The 13,999-nt window shown below is 41.9% G+C and overlaps 1 protein-coding gene across 8 annotated transcripts in view; it reads left to right on the top strand.

Annotated features, from left to right (window-relative positions):
- The window catches only part of ZCWPW1 (zinc finger CW-type and PWWP domain containing 1), a 33,674-nt gene that overhangs the window by 13,993 nt on the left and 5,682 nt on the right, over nucleotides 1–13,999 (top strand). For 6 of the 8 annotated variants that reach the window (XM_032328526.1, XM_032328525.1, XM_032328529.1 and 3 more), the window contains 7 exons: nucleotides 4,070–4,186; nucleotides 4,942–5,062; nucleotides 5,692–5,767; nucleotides 6,392–6,496; nucleotides 7,454–7,537; nucleotides 8,137–8,203; nucleotides 8,609–8,712. In XM_032328526.1, coding sequence (XP_032184417.1) covers nucleotides 4,070–4,186; nucleotides 4,942–5,062; nucleotides 5,692–5,767; nucleotides 6,392–6,496; nucleotides 7,454–7,537; nucleotides 8,137–8,203; nucleotides 8,609–8,712 — 674 coding nt within the window. The remainder of the gene's footprint in view (nucleotides 1–4,069; nucleotides 4,187–4,941; nucleotides 5,063–5,691; nucleotides 5,768–6,391; nucleotides 6,497–7,453; nucleotides 7,538–8,136; nucleotides 8,204–8,608; nucleotides 8,713–13,999) is intronic. The other 2 variants (XM_032328530.1, XM_032328531.1) reach the window with 2 other exon arrangements.

Raw genomic sequence — 13,999 nt, 5'->3', positions numbered from 1 at the left:
CAGGAGTAGGAGAAAGAGTTTAGGGAGAGTACAGTTTGGTATAATCCAGGCATTAAAAGGATCGTGATCGGAGTTCAGAGAGCGAGGGGAAGCAAGGCAGGAAAGTGGATCTGGATAAATGTACAAAGTGAAGATTTTATCCTCCGTGCAGTGGGAAGCCACAGACAAGTCCTCCCCAGGGGAGTGATGTCATCAAATTAATGTTTTAAAAGACTCCCTTTGGTGATTCATTGGAGAATGAAGTATGTAGGGACAAGAGTAGACGAGTGAGTCCTCGGATTAGTACTTCGGTGGCTCGGATGAGGATGATGAAACTGGAAACAAAAGCGGATGGTTTTACGATATGTTTTAGAGGTGAACTTGTCAGAACTTGGTAATGAATTGGATATCGTGTGAGAGAGAGGCGAGAGTATGTTAAAGATGATTGGTTTCTGGCTTGAGCAGTTACGTGAGAGAAGGTGGGGAAAAGTGGAGGAAGACCACATTTATGGGATAAGATCAAGCATTTGGGTTTGGGCCTGTTAGGTTTGAGATCTTTGGGAGACGTCCAAATGGTGATGTCGAAGAGCGAGGTGGCTGTGGGAATCTGGAGCTCAGAACAAAAGTCGGAAGTATTATACATCTGTGTATGGTCGGGTGTGGAGATGGGTCTCAAACCTGTAGGAATGGGTGAGCTTGTCTTAGGAGAAAGTGTAGCATAGGAGTGAAGGCCCATGACTGGGCTTTGGAACCCCAACATTTGGAGACTGAGTGGAGAAGGTGGAGGAAGCTGCCAGAAAGAGGGGCTGAGGGAGAAATGGAAGGAGGGAGAATCATAGAACCCAAGGAAACGGGTGTCCACTGAAATGCTCTTAGGGTATCTGTGAGTCTGCATTATCATAGAGCTGTGTCGTGAGCCTCAGCCTTCTGGAGCACATCATCCTCTCTTCTAAGTTGTTTGAAAGGAAACTCGAAAGAACTATGTGTTGCTGTCATTGGAAATTTTATCCCAAGCCACATAAACACCTAATTCTACATCATTAGGATGACTTTTCCCCCAATTCATTTGCTCATGAGTATTCATTATTTTCACACCAACCATTTATTTTATTGATCTGTGTTTATTTTTATGGTCCCCGGCCTCTTCTCCCCTTCTTTTTTGTAGTCTTGCTTGGTCTCCTCTGTAAACATAAAAAAACTATTATTGGCAGCTCTTTTTGTTTTGTTTTGGTTTGTTCTGGCTTTTTTGGATGGTATTGTTCTGTTTTTATGTATACAAAGTTTCCAGATTGTATATTATCATATCAAGGACACATGATGCCCAGTACATAGTGACCAGAAGAAAACCCTGGTAAGAAGCCAGTACAGGGTGCCTGGGTGGCTCAGTGGAATAGGCTGCTGCCTTCAGCTCAGGTCATGATCTCAGGGTCCTGGGATCAAGTCCCACATCGGGCTCTCTGCTCAGCAGGGAGCCTGCTTCCCTCTCTCTCTCTCTCTGCCTGCCTCTCTGCCTACTTGTGATCTCTCTCTCTGTCAAATAAATAAATAAAATCTTAAAAAAAAGAAGAAAAAAAAAAAGAAGCCAGTACAGAAGGTTCTAGCATACCTGGGCCCGCTGGGCCAGTGCAGAGTCCTGACACCATGTCCATCAGCCCAGAGGCAGGGCTGGCCTGGTGGGTACCTTCACAGGAGGTCTATGCCTGAGCCAGGTCCGCAGGGCCTCTCTGTGAATTGCCCAGCAGTATTCACCTCTAACTCCAAATCATAGTCTTTCTCTCTCGGTCCTTGTTCAACTCTCTCTGGTTGCTGAGGCAGAAGATAAATATCTGGGCTGGGTGTTCTCACCATCGTGGGTTGGGGGTGGTGGCAGCCATGGGCTGCCCAGGAGTTCAGCATGGAAGAAGGGAGGCCCCAGGTGACCTGCCTGCCTGTCACTCACTGCAGGCCTCACCTACCAGCAGCAGTGGAGGCATGGGTCTCAGAGGCCCACGGTGGCTGCTGTGGTGCCACACACACATGCGTGTTCCGGGCTCTACAGCTGTCTTTTCAGACTAATGTATCATTCCCAACCAGTACTTTTTTCTTCAAAATAAAATAATTCAGAATGTGATACATAGTATGAGCTACTTTGAAAGGACCCAAAGGTAAGTCAGCTGCTTCTCTGAGGGCTGATGGAAGGCATCCCTTATGCTTAGGCATGGAAGGTAAAACTTGACAGAGGGCAAGCGAACTTACTGGAGAGACTTATTGGTTGATATTATTAATTGTGATGGTATGGTGTAGACCCATGTGCCTGGTAATGTGACATTTCTCTAGCAATGCTCAGTTGAATGAATGTAGGCACAGGAAAGGTAGAATGTGTTCACTCAGGGTTGTGTTTGGCCAGCTGGGTGGGAAGAAGGACAGAGGACAAGGGAGTTGAACCTCAGGAGTCAGACCTGAGTAAGTATGGTGAAGAAAGGAGGTCACTACTAGACTGGGTAGAAATTAGGGGCCAGTGGACTAGTGATCTAGATAAAATGAAAGTTCCTTAGCAGAAGTGAGGCGGAAGGATGGGGCATTTTTATCAGGGAGGGATGCTTGGATAAGTGGTTCTGGGGTGTGTGAGGTCACCACAGATGACTGAGTGGGGCGTGCAGGAGGGGAGTGCATCATGGAAGTGAAATGCATTGCTGAGGTGGCCTGGAGGAAAAGGTCAAGGAACTCAGAGAATGGGGTGCTTCTTTGAGGTACCCCTGTGAGAACAGTAGTCATCTGGAATGGGGGCAGGAGGTGGAGAGGAGGAGAAGGCTAAACCAGATGCCAGCATCTTTTCAAGGGGGATGAGAGGGCAGTGTAATCCCATGACATGGATCTCAAGGAAGGAAGGTTTGTTTTTTTTTTTTTTTTTTTTAAATAGGAAGGAGGATCGTAATGGTCTGGAAGTGGTGATGAGTAAGGATGATGCTGACCCCACTTTCTGGCCTGGGGTGTGAGAGAGAGAACAGACTCCACGTTGAGGGCTGTGGGTGGGTGGGGTTGGGTAGGGGCATTGTCATTAGTGCGTCACCAGGATTTGAAAAGGAGATGGATGTTCAGAGAAGAAGTTGAAGATATGTGGACTTTTTGTTGCTCTTGTCTAGAATTCCACAGAACATAGTGGAGGAATTTAGGACAGAGAGAGGAGAGCCTTTGAGGGACATTTGAGTCAATTTAGTAGATGTCGGGATAAAGAAAGCTGGGGATAAGGGTTTGGAAGTTAACGGATGAAAGGAATGCTTGGCCTCTGAGCAAGGCCTGAAGTGAATAGTTGGTTGAGTTGGTAGGCTTTTCTCTGTGTTTTGGAAGGGGTTAAACTCATGGCTTTTGGTCCCAAAGACTACAACTTGGTGATTTGGTGACGGATAAATCAGCTGGGATTCAGATTGGAACTCTGGATGTTGTACACAAAAGAGATGCTGGTTAGCCCTTCAAAAGAACTTTTCAGTAGTGACAGGCCAGCAGAGCATGAGGCACTAGTCAGAAAGATGTTGGCCAGACTTTTTAAGAACTGTCAATACAGAAAACGCTCCTTTTCTCCTTGGGGGAAGGAGAGATTAATAGTTTGGCACAGGAGAAGAATAAATGAAACAAGATGGGATTGGGAGGGAGACAAACCATAAGTGACTCTTAATCTCACAAAACAAACTGAGGGTTGCTGGGGGGAGGGGGTTTGGGAGAAGGGGGTGGGATTATGGACATTGGGGAGGGTATGTGCTTTGGTGAGTGCTGTGAAGTGTGTAAACCTGGTGATTCACAGACTTGTACCCCTGGGGATAAAAATATATGTTTATAAAAAATAAAAAATTAATTAAAAAAAAAAAGTTTGGCACAGGAGAAAGATAGATGTGTGAGACCAGGGGCCCGAATTTCGCTCTGCCACCAATTTAGACTGATCTTCGGCAAGTCGATTATCTTCTCTGAGCTTAGTTTTCCCACTTACAAATCTAGGACTAGACTAGTTGATTCCCAAGGCCACGTGATTTTGAAGATACATTGATTTTAGTTGGACTGAAGAAGGAAGGGCATATCTTTGTTTCATTTCAGTTTTTTTTTTTTTTCCTCCTCGCAGGTCAATGTCTTGTCTGGGTCCAGTGTTCTTCCCCAAACTGTGAGAAGTGGAGGCGGCTTTGTGGGAACGTTGACCCCTCAGTGCTTCCAGATAATTGGTCCTGTGACCAGAATACAGGTAGAAAGGACTGGAGATTTTTTTCTTCTTTTTAGTTTTTAATGGTTCTTCCCCTTTCTCTGTATGTATCCCTTAGATTAAAGATGTCATAGATGTAGTTATAATTCCAGGGGTCTCTGTAGTGTTTGGGAGAGAGAAAGCGATCATCCTGTTGTATCAAGATGAATATGGCATAATGGGCTAGAAGCAGACACCCTGTAGAGTTATGTTGTAGGAATGGACTGGGATCTAAATGTAGATTCCGAGTGAATTCCCCATTCTTCGGTACTAGTCTGACCCGGTTGGTCTTGATTAGATTGTTGGTATTGGGTGGGTGGATAAGAAGGAATATGGGGCATATGGGGGGAAAGCAAGTGAGAGAGAATGTTTGAAACCACTAGAATGTTTGAAACTACTTGGAAGAGATTATGATGATCTAGCCCAGCCCAATTATTCTTACAGATGAGATTACAGAGTCTCAGAGAAAGGACCGTCATGATGTTATGTAGATGGAAGCAGGGTGAGGTAATATGGGATATAGGCAGAAGTTTGGGATCTCTGTAAAGTACAAGGAGGCAGCACTCCTCCTCTAGCTCTAGTTGCCTTTCCTCCAGGGGTCTTTGTTTTTCCTCCATGCCTGTCTCCCACCAGGCCCGTCTCCCAGATGCCCTTTTGATCCCCACCCGCTGCACATTCTTGTCCTCTCTCCTGCCCATCCAGATTTTTCCCCGATGGGGTTCTTTTTCCTTCCCTTCATTCCTTCTCTCTTTTGCCAGACTCGAGGTATAATCGCTGTGACATCCCGGAGGAGTCCTGGACAGGGCGTGAGACCGATGTCGCCTATGCCTCCTACATCCCAGGATCCATCATCTGGGCCAAGCAATATGGTTACCCCTGGTAGGGCACAATGGCACAGTCAGAGAACCCTTCATGAACTGGGAAGTGGTAGATTCAAGCAGAGAGGGAAGGAAATGGAGAGCGCTTTTAACGCAGATGAGACCTGCCTTAGAAAGAACATGGGATGAAGGAAGAGAGAAAGTACCAAGCCCTGGTGGGTTTGAAAGAATGCATTTTCTAGAGGTTTCACAGTGGAGGTGGTATCTCCCTAGAAAAAAAGGCTACCAATTCTACTCTGAGTAGGTAGAAAAAGGAAGGTGGCTTTAAGTCGTTGTTTAAACATTGAGATATGACAGGTATATAAAGTAGAGAGAATGACGAAGTGTAGGAGAGTTTCTTCTTTAGAGATGTCCCTAATCAGAAGATTTTTTTCCTCAGGGTTGATGGAAGGCCTATTCTTACTAGGAAGACTTTGAGCTTCTTTGTACATGATAGAGGTCACTTTAGTCATTTGGTAGACTATTCAGGGAGATCCACAAGGGGGTGATGTCCATCTTTGAGATTCCTTTTTTTTTTTTTTTTTTTTTGCAAAATCTATTTCCCCTTTCTATACATATGTATTGTTGAGTTTGTGCTGTGTTCTTCTAAACCCTTCCTCTTCTGTCCCTAAACCTGAGTGTCTTCTCCAGGTGGCCAGGCATGGTAGAATCTGATCCTGACCTGGGGGAATATTTTCTTTTTGCTTCTCATCTTGATTCCCTGCCGGTGAGTTTTCCTGGCTCAGGCCAGAGTAATGAGCAAATCCGTCCTATCAGGTATACAGAGTTAGACATAGCCAGCAGACATCAGCAGAAATAGACACTTACCTAGAGTGACAAAAACAGAAATAACTACCCACATATAGAAATAAACTTGTATCTAATTAAATATTTAACCATTAGGGTGCCTGGTGGGCTCAGTTGTTAAGCGTCTGCCTTATGGCTCAGGTCATGATCCCAGGGTCCTGGGATCGAGCCCGGCATCAGGCTCCCTGCTCAGCGGGGAGCCTGCTTCTCCCTCACCTACTCACCCTGCTTGGGTTCCCTCTCTCGCTGTGTCTCTCTCTGTCAAATAAATAAAAATCTTTATAAAAAATAAATATTTAACCATCACTAGGACATTTGTGGTTCTGATAAATGTGCTTTGGTTAGGGTTTCTGAGGTCAGGCTGGAAGCAGCAGACTGAGGTGGACTAGTTGGGTCAGGTTCATGGCATCAGATGAGGGCCAGCACCTCCTTCCTTTTATGAATCCTCAGTTCTTCCACCACCTTTTCTGGCTAGAGGCCCAAAGCAAGGAGAAGGACTAGAGGCCATAAGAAAATCAATTTTTTTTTTTTTTTTAAATTTTAGTCTAAATACCACGTGACATTTTTTGGAGAAACAGTCTCTCGTGCCTGGATCCCAGTCAACATGCTGAAGAACTTCCAGGAGCTGTCCCTGGAGCTAGCCAGAATGGTAAGCAACCCTTGGTGGTAATACAGGGAACCTGAAAACTGGATCTGTCCTTTATTTAACCTGATTTTCTCCCAGGGGAAGCTATGTTGGGAGAAAGTCCCATGTCTGATCAAGTGTGCAAGGGTGAAGTTATTCACGAGGGACTCTATTTTCTACCATTGTTGCAACAGGATAAAGATTTTTCTTAGTCTCCTTCCTTGCCTGCAGGCAGGGAGTCTTCCTGAAGAGGGCCATTTTCTACAGTTTAGTCCAGTCGGGTGTGGCGGAAATGAGAGCACATTCCAACTCAGGGTTTCTCAGTCTTGGTACCATTGACATCTGGGGCCTGATAATTCTTTGTTGTGGAGGCCTGTCTTATATATTTTAGCATGTTCAACAGCATCCCTGGGTTCTTCTGGCATCTAGCCAAGGATGCTCCTGCCCCTGGCCTCAGTTGTGACCACCATAAAAAATTGTTTCTAGACATCACCAAATATCTTCTGGGAGGCAAAAACTTCCCCTGGTTGAGAACCAATGAATGAACTAAATAATGTTTCCTGCCTATAAGCTCTTCGGTTTCAACCAGCCTTAAAAATGAGCATAGGTCCAGCCCCTCTGGGGGCCTTAAAAAATCAGGCAGTATTAAACCAAGCATCTGGATTTGAAGAAGTTTGTGAGAAGCTTAACAGTGGAATCACTTGAGCTCCTTTAATCTTGCCTCTCCAAATGTATATGGGATTTACTGTGGAGAGGACACCAAAATATTGGTTGACTGTATTGCTAGCAATTGATAACAGGTTTGTTATGGAGAAATAAAGGGAGATTATGCCTCTAAGCGCAAAATATTAAGAATAGGAGTATCGTATCAATACCAGGAACTGGAAATAAACATGTTTAAGGATCCTGTCTGGTGAGTGGCAGTATGTTGGAGTCACTTCTTTAATATTCATCATTGACTTTAATCTTCTTCTATTTCAGAAAAAGTGCAGGAACAAGGACTGCAACCAGAAACTGGGAGCAGCCCTGACGATGGCTCAAGAGGCAGAACAGATCAGTATTCAGGTGGGAGATCGTTCAGACCACACACCTGCTCACAAAGCAAACCATATACTCTGTACTACAGAAAAGTGGCTTGTCTTTCCCCATCATTCAGTCTTAGAATTAGTCTTTGCTTCCCAGGTCAGATTCCCTTGACTCCTTAAATCACTTATTCTTTCCCCTACCCTTGGACAAATAGGATCCTCTCTCATCCCACAGAGAGACGTTTTCTAGTAGGAGGCATCCTACCTCCCTATTTAACTTTAGATCTCAGATGAACGTGTCTTAACCTCTCTTTTATGCAGGGTCAGTGTTTATCCTCAAATTCTGCCTTTGGGGGTGTGGTGGAGAATGACAGACTGAATTCTTTAAAAAAGTGGAAAAAAGAGATTATAATAATATAGCATATAATTATATAACATAATATAAAAATAATGTAAAGATAATATTAAAATATATTATATAGTTGATCTTCACAGAAATTGAGATAAACAGAACACAAACTTCAGATAAAAATGGTATAGAATATGAATATAAAGTCCATAACTAAAGTCTTAAAGGCAGAGGGCAAAAATCGTCCCCGGGAGATAGTGGTTGATGCTTTTATTTCTTGGTTCCCTTAGGAACGGGTTAATTTGTTTGGTTTCCGGAGCCGATATAATGGATCTGACAGAAGTGGGGAAGGAAAAGGTAGGATCAGTAGGAGGATGAGGACTAGAGAGGGAGGTCCTTCATGAGGGCAGCAACTGAACCTTTATTTTGTATCCAATGTCATCCACCTAGTTCTGGATTCTCTAATAGGAGGCTGTCCATGAATGCCATTGACCGAGTGTCCAGGGGGGGTGGATGGAGAGAGGGATGGGGGAAGAGGAATGGAGGGAAAAAGAGGGTGGGGAGGGAGGGTGCATGTTGAGGAGTGATGGGACTTTGGAAAAGGTGGAGCCGTGATACTCTAGGGCCATGTTTTATGGAAAAAAGACCACTGGGACGTGAAAGGCAGAGTTAGAAGACTGCTTCTCCGGGATTAGCACTTTTATCTCATCATCTAATTTATTGGATCCGTTCTTTAGCTTTTCCTTCCTATTCCTGTTCTAGACTTAAGGCTCTCTGGGGCTAGCAGCCCAGATTCCTGCTTGGGGAAAGAAGAGGAAGATTCAGAGTTGGAGGCGGAGGAGTTGGAGGAGGAGGAAGAGAAAAAAGTAAGATTGATCAAGATTTGATCTTGAGATGGGCTTTTAGGAGATTCCTGTAGGACATCTGGTTGGCACGGGTTTCTATTTAGTAGGGAACCATCCTGTGCCTACCTTAGGGTGGCGCTCACTAGCTGGTCTTATCTCTCAGGGGTCTTCAGGGAAGGCGACTCTCTTCTTTCCTCAGTTACTCTCTCTAATATCTCACATTTCCAGGAACTTATTTCTTGATGATCATCTCAGATCTTAATGTAGTAGTTTGCTTCTTCTTGGAGCCATTTCAGAGAATAGCAGTCTGCCTCTCTTCACTGTCTTGTCTTCCCTTGTGTGGACCCTTAATCTTAAGTGGCTTAATATTCATTCACTTGCCTCCTTATGCTTTTTTTTTTTAAACATATGAAATATAGATTTAAAAATTTTTTTAAAAAAAGATTTCTTTATTTGAGAGAAAGAGAGACTGTGTGTGGGGGGGGACAGAGGGGCAGAAAGAGAGGGAGAGAGAATCCCAAGCAGACCCCCTGCTGAGTGCGAGCCCAATGCAGGGCTTGATCTCATGACCCTGAGATCGTGACCTGAGCCAGAACCAAGAGTTGGATGCTTTAACCCACTGAGCCACCCAGGCGCCCGAGCCTGAAATACAGATTTTTAAAAAGTACTTAAAAAGACTTTTTTAAAGGGTGGTTTTAGGTTCCCAGCAAAATTGAGAGAAAAGTACAGGGAGTTCCTATGCTTCCTGCCTGCACCCATGCATAGCCTTTCCCATTATCAACACTCGTGCAGAGTGGTGTGTCTGTTTGTTGATGAACCTACACTGGCACATTGTAATCACCCGAAGTCCTTTGTTTACATTAGAGTTCAGTCTTGGAGTTGTTATATTCTGTGGATTTGGACAAATATAGACAATATGTGTACATCACTGTAGCATCATACAGAATATTTTCACAGCCCTAAAAATCCTGTGTGCTCTACCTATTCACCCCTCTCCCTGCCACCCCTGACAACACCTGATCTTTTTATTGTTTCAGTAGTTTTGTCCTCTCAAGAACGTCATACAGTTGGAATCATGCATGTATATCCTTTTCAGACTGGTTTCTGAGAAATATACATTTAAGTTTCCTTTGTGACTTTTCATGGTTGGATAGCTTGTATCTTTTTTTTTTCCTCTGAATTTTTCCATTTTCTGGATGTACCATATTTATTTATCCATTCACTTACTGAAAGACATCTTCGTTACTTCCAAATTTGGACAATTATGAATAAAGCTGCTATGAACAGCTGCATACAGGTTTTTGTGAGAACATAAGCTTTCAACTCCTTTGGGTAAATACCAAGGAGCTTGATTGCTTGGATTGTATGGTAAGAGGATGCTTAGTTTTGTAAGAGAACAGACTGTCTTCCAAAGTGACTATACCATTTTGCGTTCCTATCGGCACTGAATGAGATTTTTTTTTTTTTTTTACTGAGAGAGAGATCAGACGTAGGCAGAGAGGCAGGCAGAGGAGGTGGGGGGATGCAGGCTCCCTGCTGAGCAGAGAGCCCGATGTGGGGCTCGATACCAGGACCCTGAGATCATGACCTGAGTGGAAGGCAGAGGCTCAACCTACTGAGCCACCCAGGCGTCCCTGAATGAGATTTTTTTGTTGTTTTACATCCTTGCTAGTATTTGGTGTTATCAATGTTCCAGATGTTAGCCATTCTAATAGGTATGCAGTGGTATTTCATTGTTGTTTTAATTAATTTATTTATTTTTAAAGATTTTATTTATTTATTTGACAGAGAGAAAGATCACAAGTAGGCAGAGAGGCAGACAGAGAGAGAGAGGAGGAAACAGGCTCCTTACCTAGCAAAGAGCCTGATGTGGGGCTCGATCCCAGGACCCTGGGATCATGACCTGAGCTGGAGGCAGAGGCTTTAACCCACTGAGCCACCCAGGTGCCCCTCATTGTTGTTTTAATTTGCATTTCCCTGATGACATATGATCTGGAGCATCTTTTCATAATCCCATTGGCCATATCTATATCTTCTTTGGTGACGTGCCCACTAAAGTGTTTGGTCCATTTATTTAATTGGGTTATTTTCTTTATTGTTGAGTTTTATGAGTTGTTTGTGTTTAGATAACAGTCCTCAATCAAATGTGTCTTTCACCAATATTTTCTCCCAGTCGGTGGCTGGTTTACTCATTCTCTTCCCATTGTCTTTTGCAGAACGGACGTTTTTAATTTTAATGAAGTTAGTCTATTCATTGTTTCTTTCTTGGATCATGCCTTTGGTGTTGTATATAAAAAGTCATTGCCATACCCAAGGTTATCTACCTTTTCTTCTATGTTATTTTCCAGGAGTTTTATAGTTTTACATTTTTTACATTAGATCTATAATACATTTTGAGTAAATTTTTGTGAAGGGTATAAGGCCTATGTCTAGGTTCATTTTTTTGCATGTGGATGTATGGTTTTTCAAGCATATTTGTTGAAAAGACTGTCATTGCCTTTGCTCTCTTGTCAAAGATCAGCTGACTGTTTTTATGTGGGTCTATTTTGGGGCACTCTATTCTGTCTCATTGACCCTTTTTTTTTTTTTTTTGCCAATTCTACATTGTCTTGATTACTGTTGCTTTATAATAAGTCTTAAAGTTGGCTAGGGTCAGTCCTCCGGCTTTGTCCTTCTTCAATATTGTGTTGGCTATTCTGGGTCTTTTGCCTTTCCATATAACTGTAGAATCAGTTTGTTGATACCTACAAAATAACTTGCTAGGATTTTGTTTGGAATTGCATTGACTCTATCAGGCTGGGAGACATTAACTGTTGATAATAATGAACTTTTCCTATCCACAAACATGGAATATCTGTTTAATTCTTCGATTTTATTAATGAGAATTTTTGTAATTTTACTCATATAGATCTTGCACATATTTTGTTAAAATTATACCTAAGTATTTAAATTTTTTGGTGCTACTATAAGTGGTATTGTGTTTTTAATGTCAAATTCCACTTGTTCATTGCTGGTATATAAGAAAGTGACAGACTTTTATATATGAACATGCAGCCTACTATTAATGTTTGTTAGTTCTGGAGTTTTTGATGATTCTCTTGGATTTTTCTATTTGGTGATTATGTTATCTGCAAACAAAGACAGTTTTACAGTTGATCCTTGAACAGGTTTGAACTATGTGGTTCCACTTATAGGTGGATTTTCCCCCCATAAATATAGTGCAGTATTGTAAATACATTTTCTCTTCCTTATGATTTGAATATTTTCTTTTATCCACCTTTATTGTAAGAATATGGCATATAATACATATAATGTACCAAATACATGTGAATCATCTGTGTTATTGGTAAGGCTTCCAGTCAAGAGTAGGCTATTAATAGTTAAGTTTTGGGGGAGTCAAAAGTTATATACAAATTTTCCACTGTGTGAGGGGTCAGTATCCCTAACCCCTGCATTGTTTAAGGGTCAACCGTATTTCTTCCCAATATCTATATCTTTTATTTCTTTTTGTCTAACTACATTACTTAGAACTTCCAATATGGTGTTGAAAAGGATTGATGAGAGGGAATGTCCTTCCTTTTTTCCTGATCATAGGGGGAAGTCTTCTCGTTTCTCAGCATTAAGTATGATATTAGTTTTTTTTTTTAAGATTTTATTTATTTATTTGACAGAGAGAGAGAGAGAGAGAGAGATCACAAGTAGGCAGAGAGGCAGGCAGAGAGAAAGGGAGGAGCAGGCTCCCCGCTAAGCAGAGAGCCCTATACAGGGCTTGATCCCAGGACCCCGAGATCATGACCTGAGCCGAAGGCAGAGGCTAAACCCACTGAGCCACCGAGGCACCCCCAATTTTAGTTTTTTTTGTAGATGTTCTTTGTCAAGTTGAGGAAGTTACCCTCTCTTCCTTGTTTACTGAAAGTTTCGACCATGAATGGGTATTGGATTTTGTCAAACACTTTTTCTGTATCTATTGTTATAATCATGTGATTTTTCTTTTTAGCCCACTAATGTGATGGATTACATTCATTGATTTTCAAATGTCAGAGAAGTCTTGCATGCATTGAATAAATCCCATTTGTTCACGGTATACACTTCTGTTTGTACATTGTTGGATTTAATTTAGTAATATTTTATTGAGGATTTTTGTATCTCTTTTCATGAGATACATTGGTCTGTGGTTTTCTTGTAATGTCTTTGTCTGGTTTTGTAATGGTGGCCTCATAGAATTAGGAAATATTGTCTGCTTCTTTTCTCTGAAAGAGGTTATGGAGAATAGGCATAATATCTTCCCTAAATGTTTGGTGGAATTCACCAGTGAACCCATAAGTCTGGTGCTTTCTGTCTTGGAAGGTTGACTACTAGTTACTGATTCAATTTTGTTAATAGATATAGACCTATTCAGATTGTCCGTTTCTTCTTGTGTGAATTTAGACAGATTATATCTTTTAAGGAATTGGTCCATTTCCTTTTGGTTATCAAATTTGTTTGCATAGAATTATTTGTAGTATTCCTTTATTATCCTTTTAATGTTCATGGACTCTAGTATATTTTCCAATATTACTAATTTGTTTCCTCTCTCTCTTTTTTCTTAGTTTGACTAGAGGCTTATCAGTTATATTGATCAGCTTTTTTGTTTCATTGATTTTCTCTACGAATTTCCTGTTCTCATAATCTCATCAATTTCTGCTCCAATTCTTATTATTTCTTTTCTTCAGCTCACTTTGTATTTAACTTACTCTTCTTTTTCTAGTTTCCCAAGACTGAAACTTAGACTGCTGATTTTAGGTCTTTCTTCTTTTATTTTTTTTAAAGGTATTTATTTATTTGACAGAGATCACAAGTAGGCAGAGAGGCAGGCAGAAAGAGAGGGAGAGGGAAGCAGGCTCCCTGCTGAGCCGAGAGCCTGATGCAGGACTCGATCCCAGGACCCTGAGATCATGACCTGAGTCGAAGGCAGCGGCTCAACCCACTGAGCAACCCCGGCGCCCCTAGGTCTTTCTTCTTTTCTAATGTATGTGTTCAGTGCTTAATTTTCCTCTAAGTACTGCTTTTGTTGTGTCCCACAAATTTTAATAAATTGTTTTCTTTTTCATTTAGTTTATATTTTACATTTCTTTTAGTTCAGTATTTTGTGATTTTGTTCAGTATCTTGTGATTTCTTCTTTGACCCATATGTTACTTAGAAGTGTGTTTTTTAATCTTTATTATTTGGGGACTTTTTAGTTATCTTTCTGTTACTGATTTCTTGTTTAACTCTGTTGTGGTTTGGGAGCAGACACTATGATTTCTATTCTTTTAAGTATGTTAAATT

The sequence above is a fragment of the Mustela erminea genome, chromosome 20 (assembly GCF_009829155.1).
Source record: "Mustela erminea isolate mMusErm1 chromosome 20, mMusErm1.Pri, whole genome shotgun sequence".
In the NCBI taxonomy this organism is placed as follows: Eukaryota; Metazoa; Chordata; class Mammalia; order Carnivora; family Mustelidae; genus Mustela; species Mustela erminea.
This window is presented reverse-complemented; position numbering and strand designations above follow the sequence as displayed.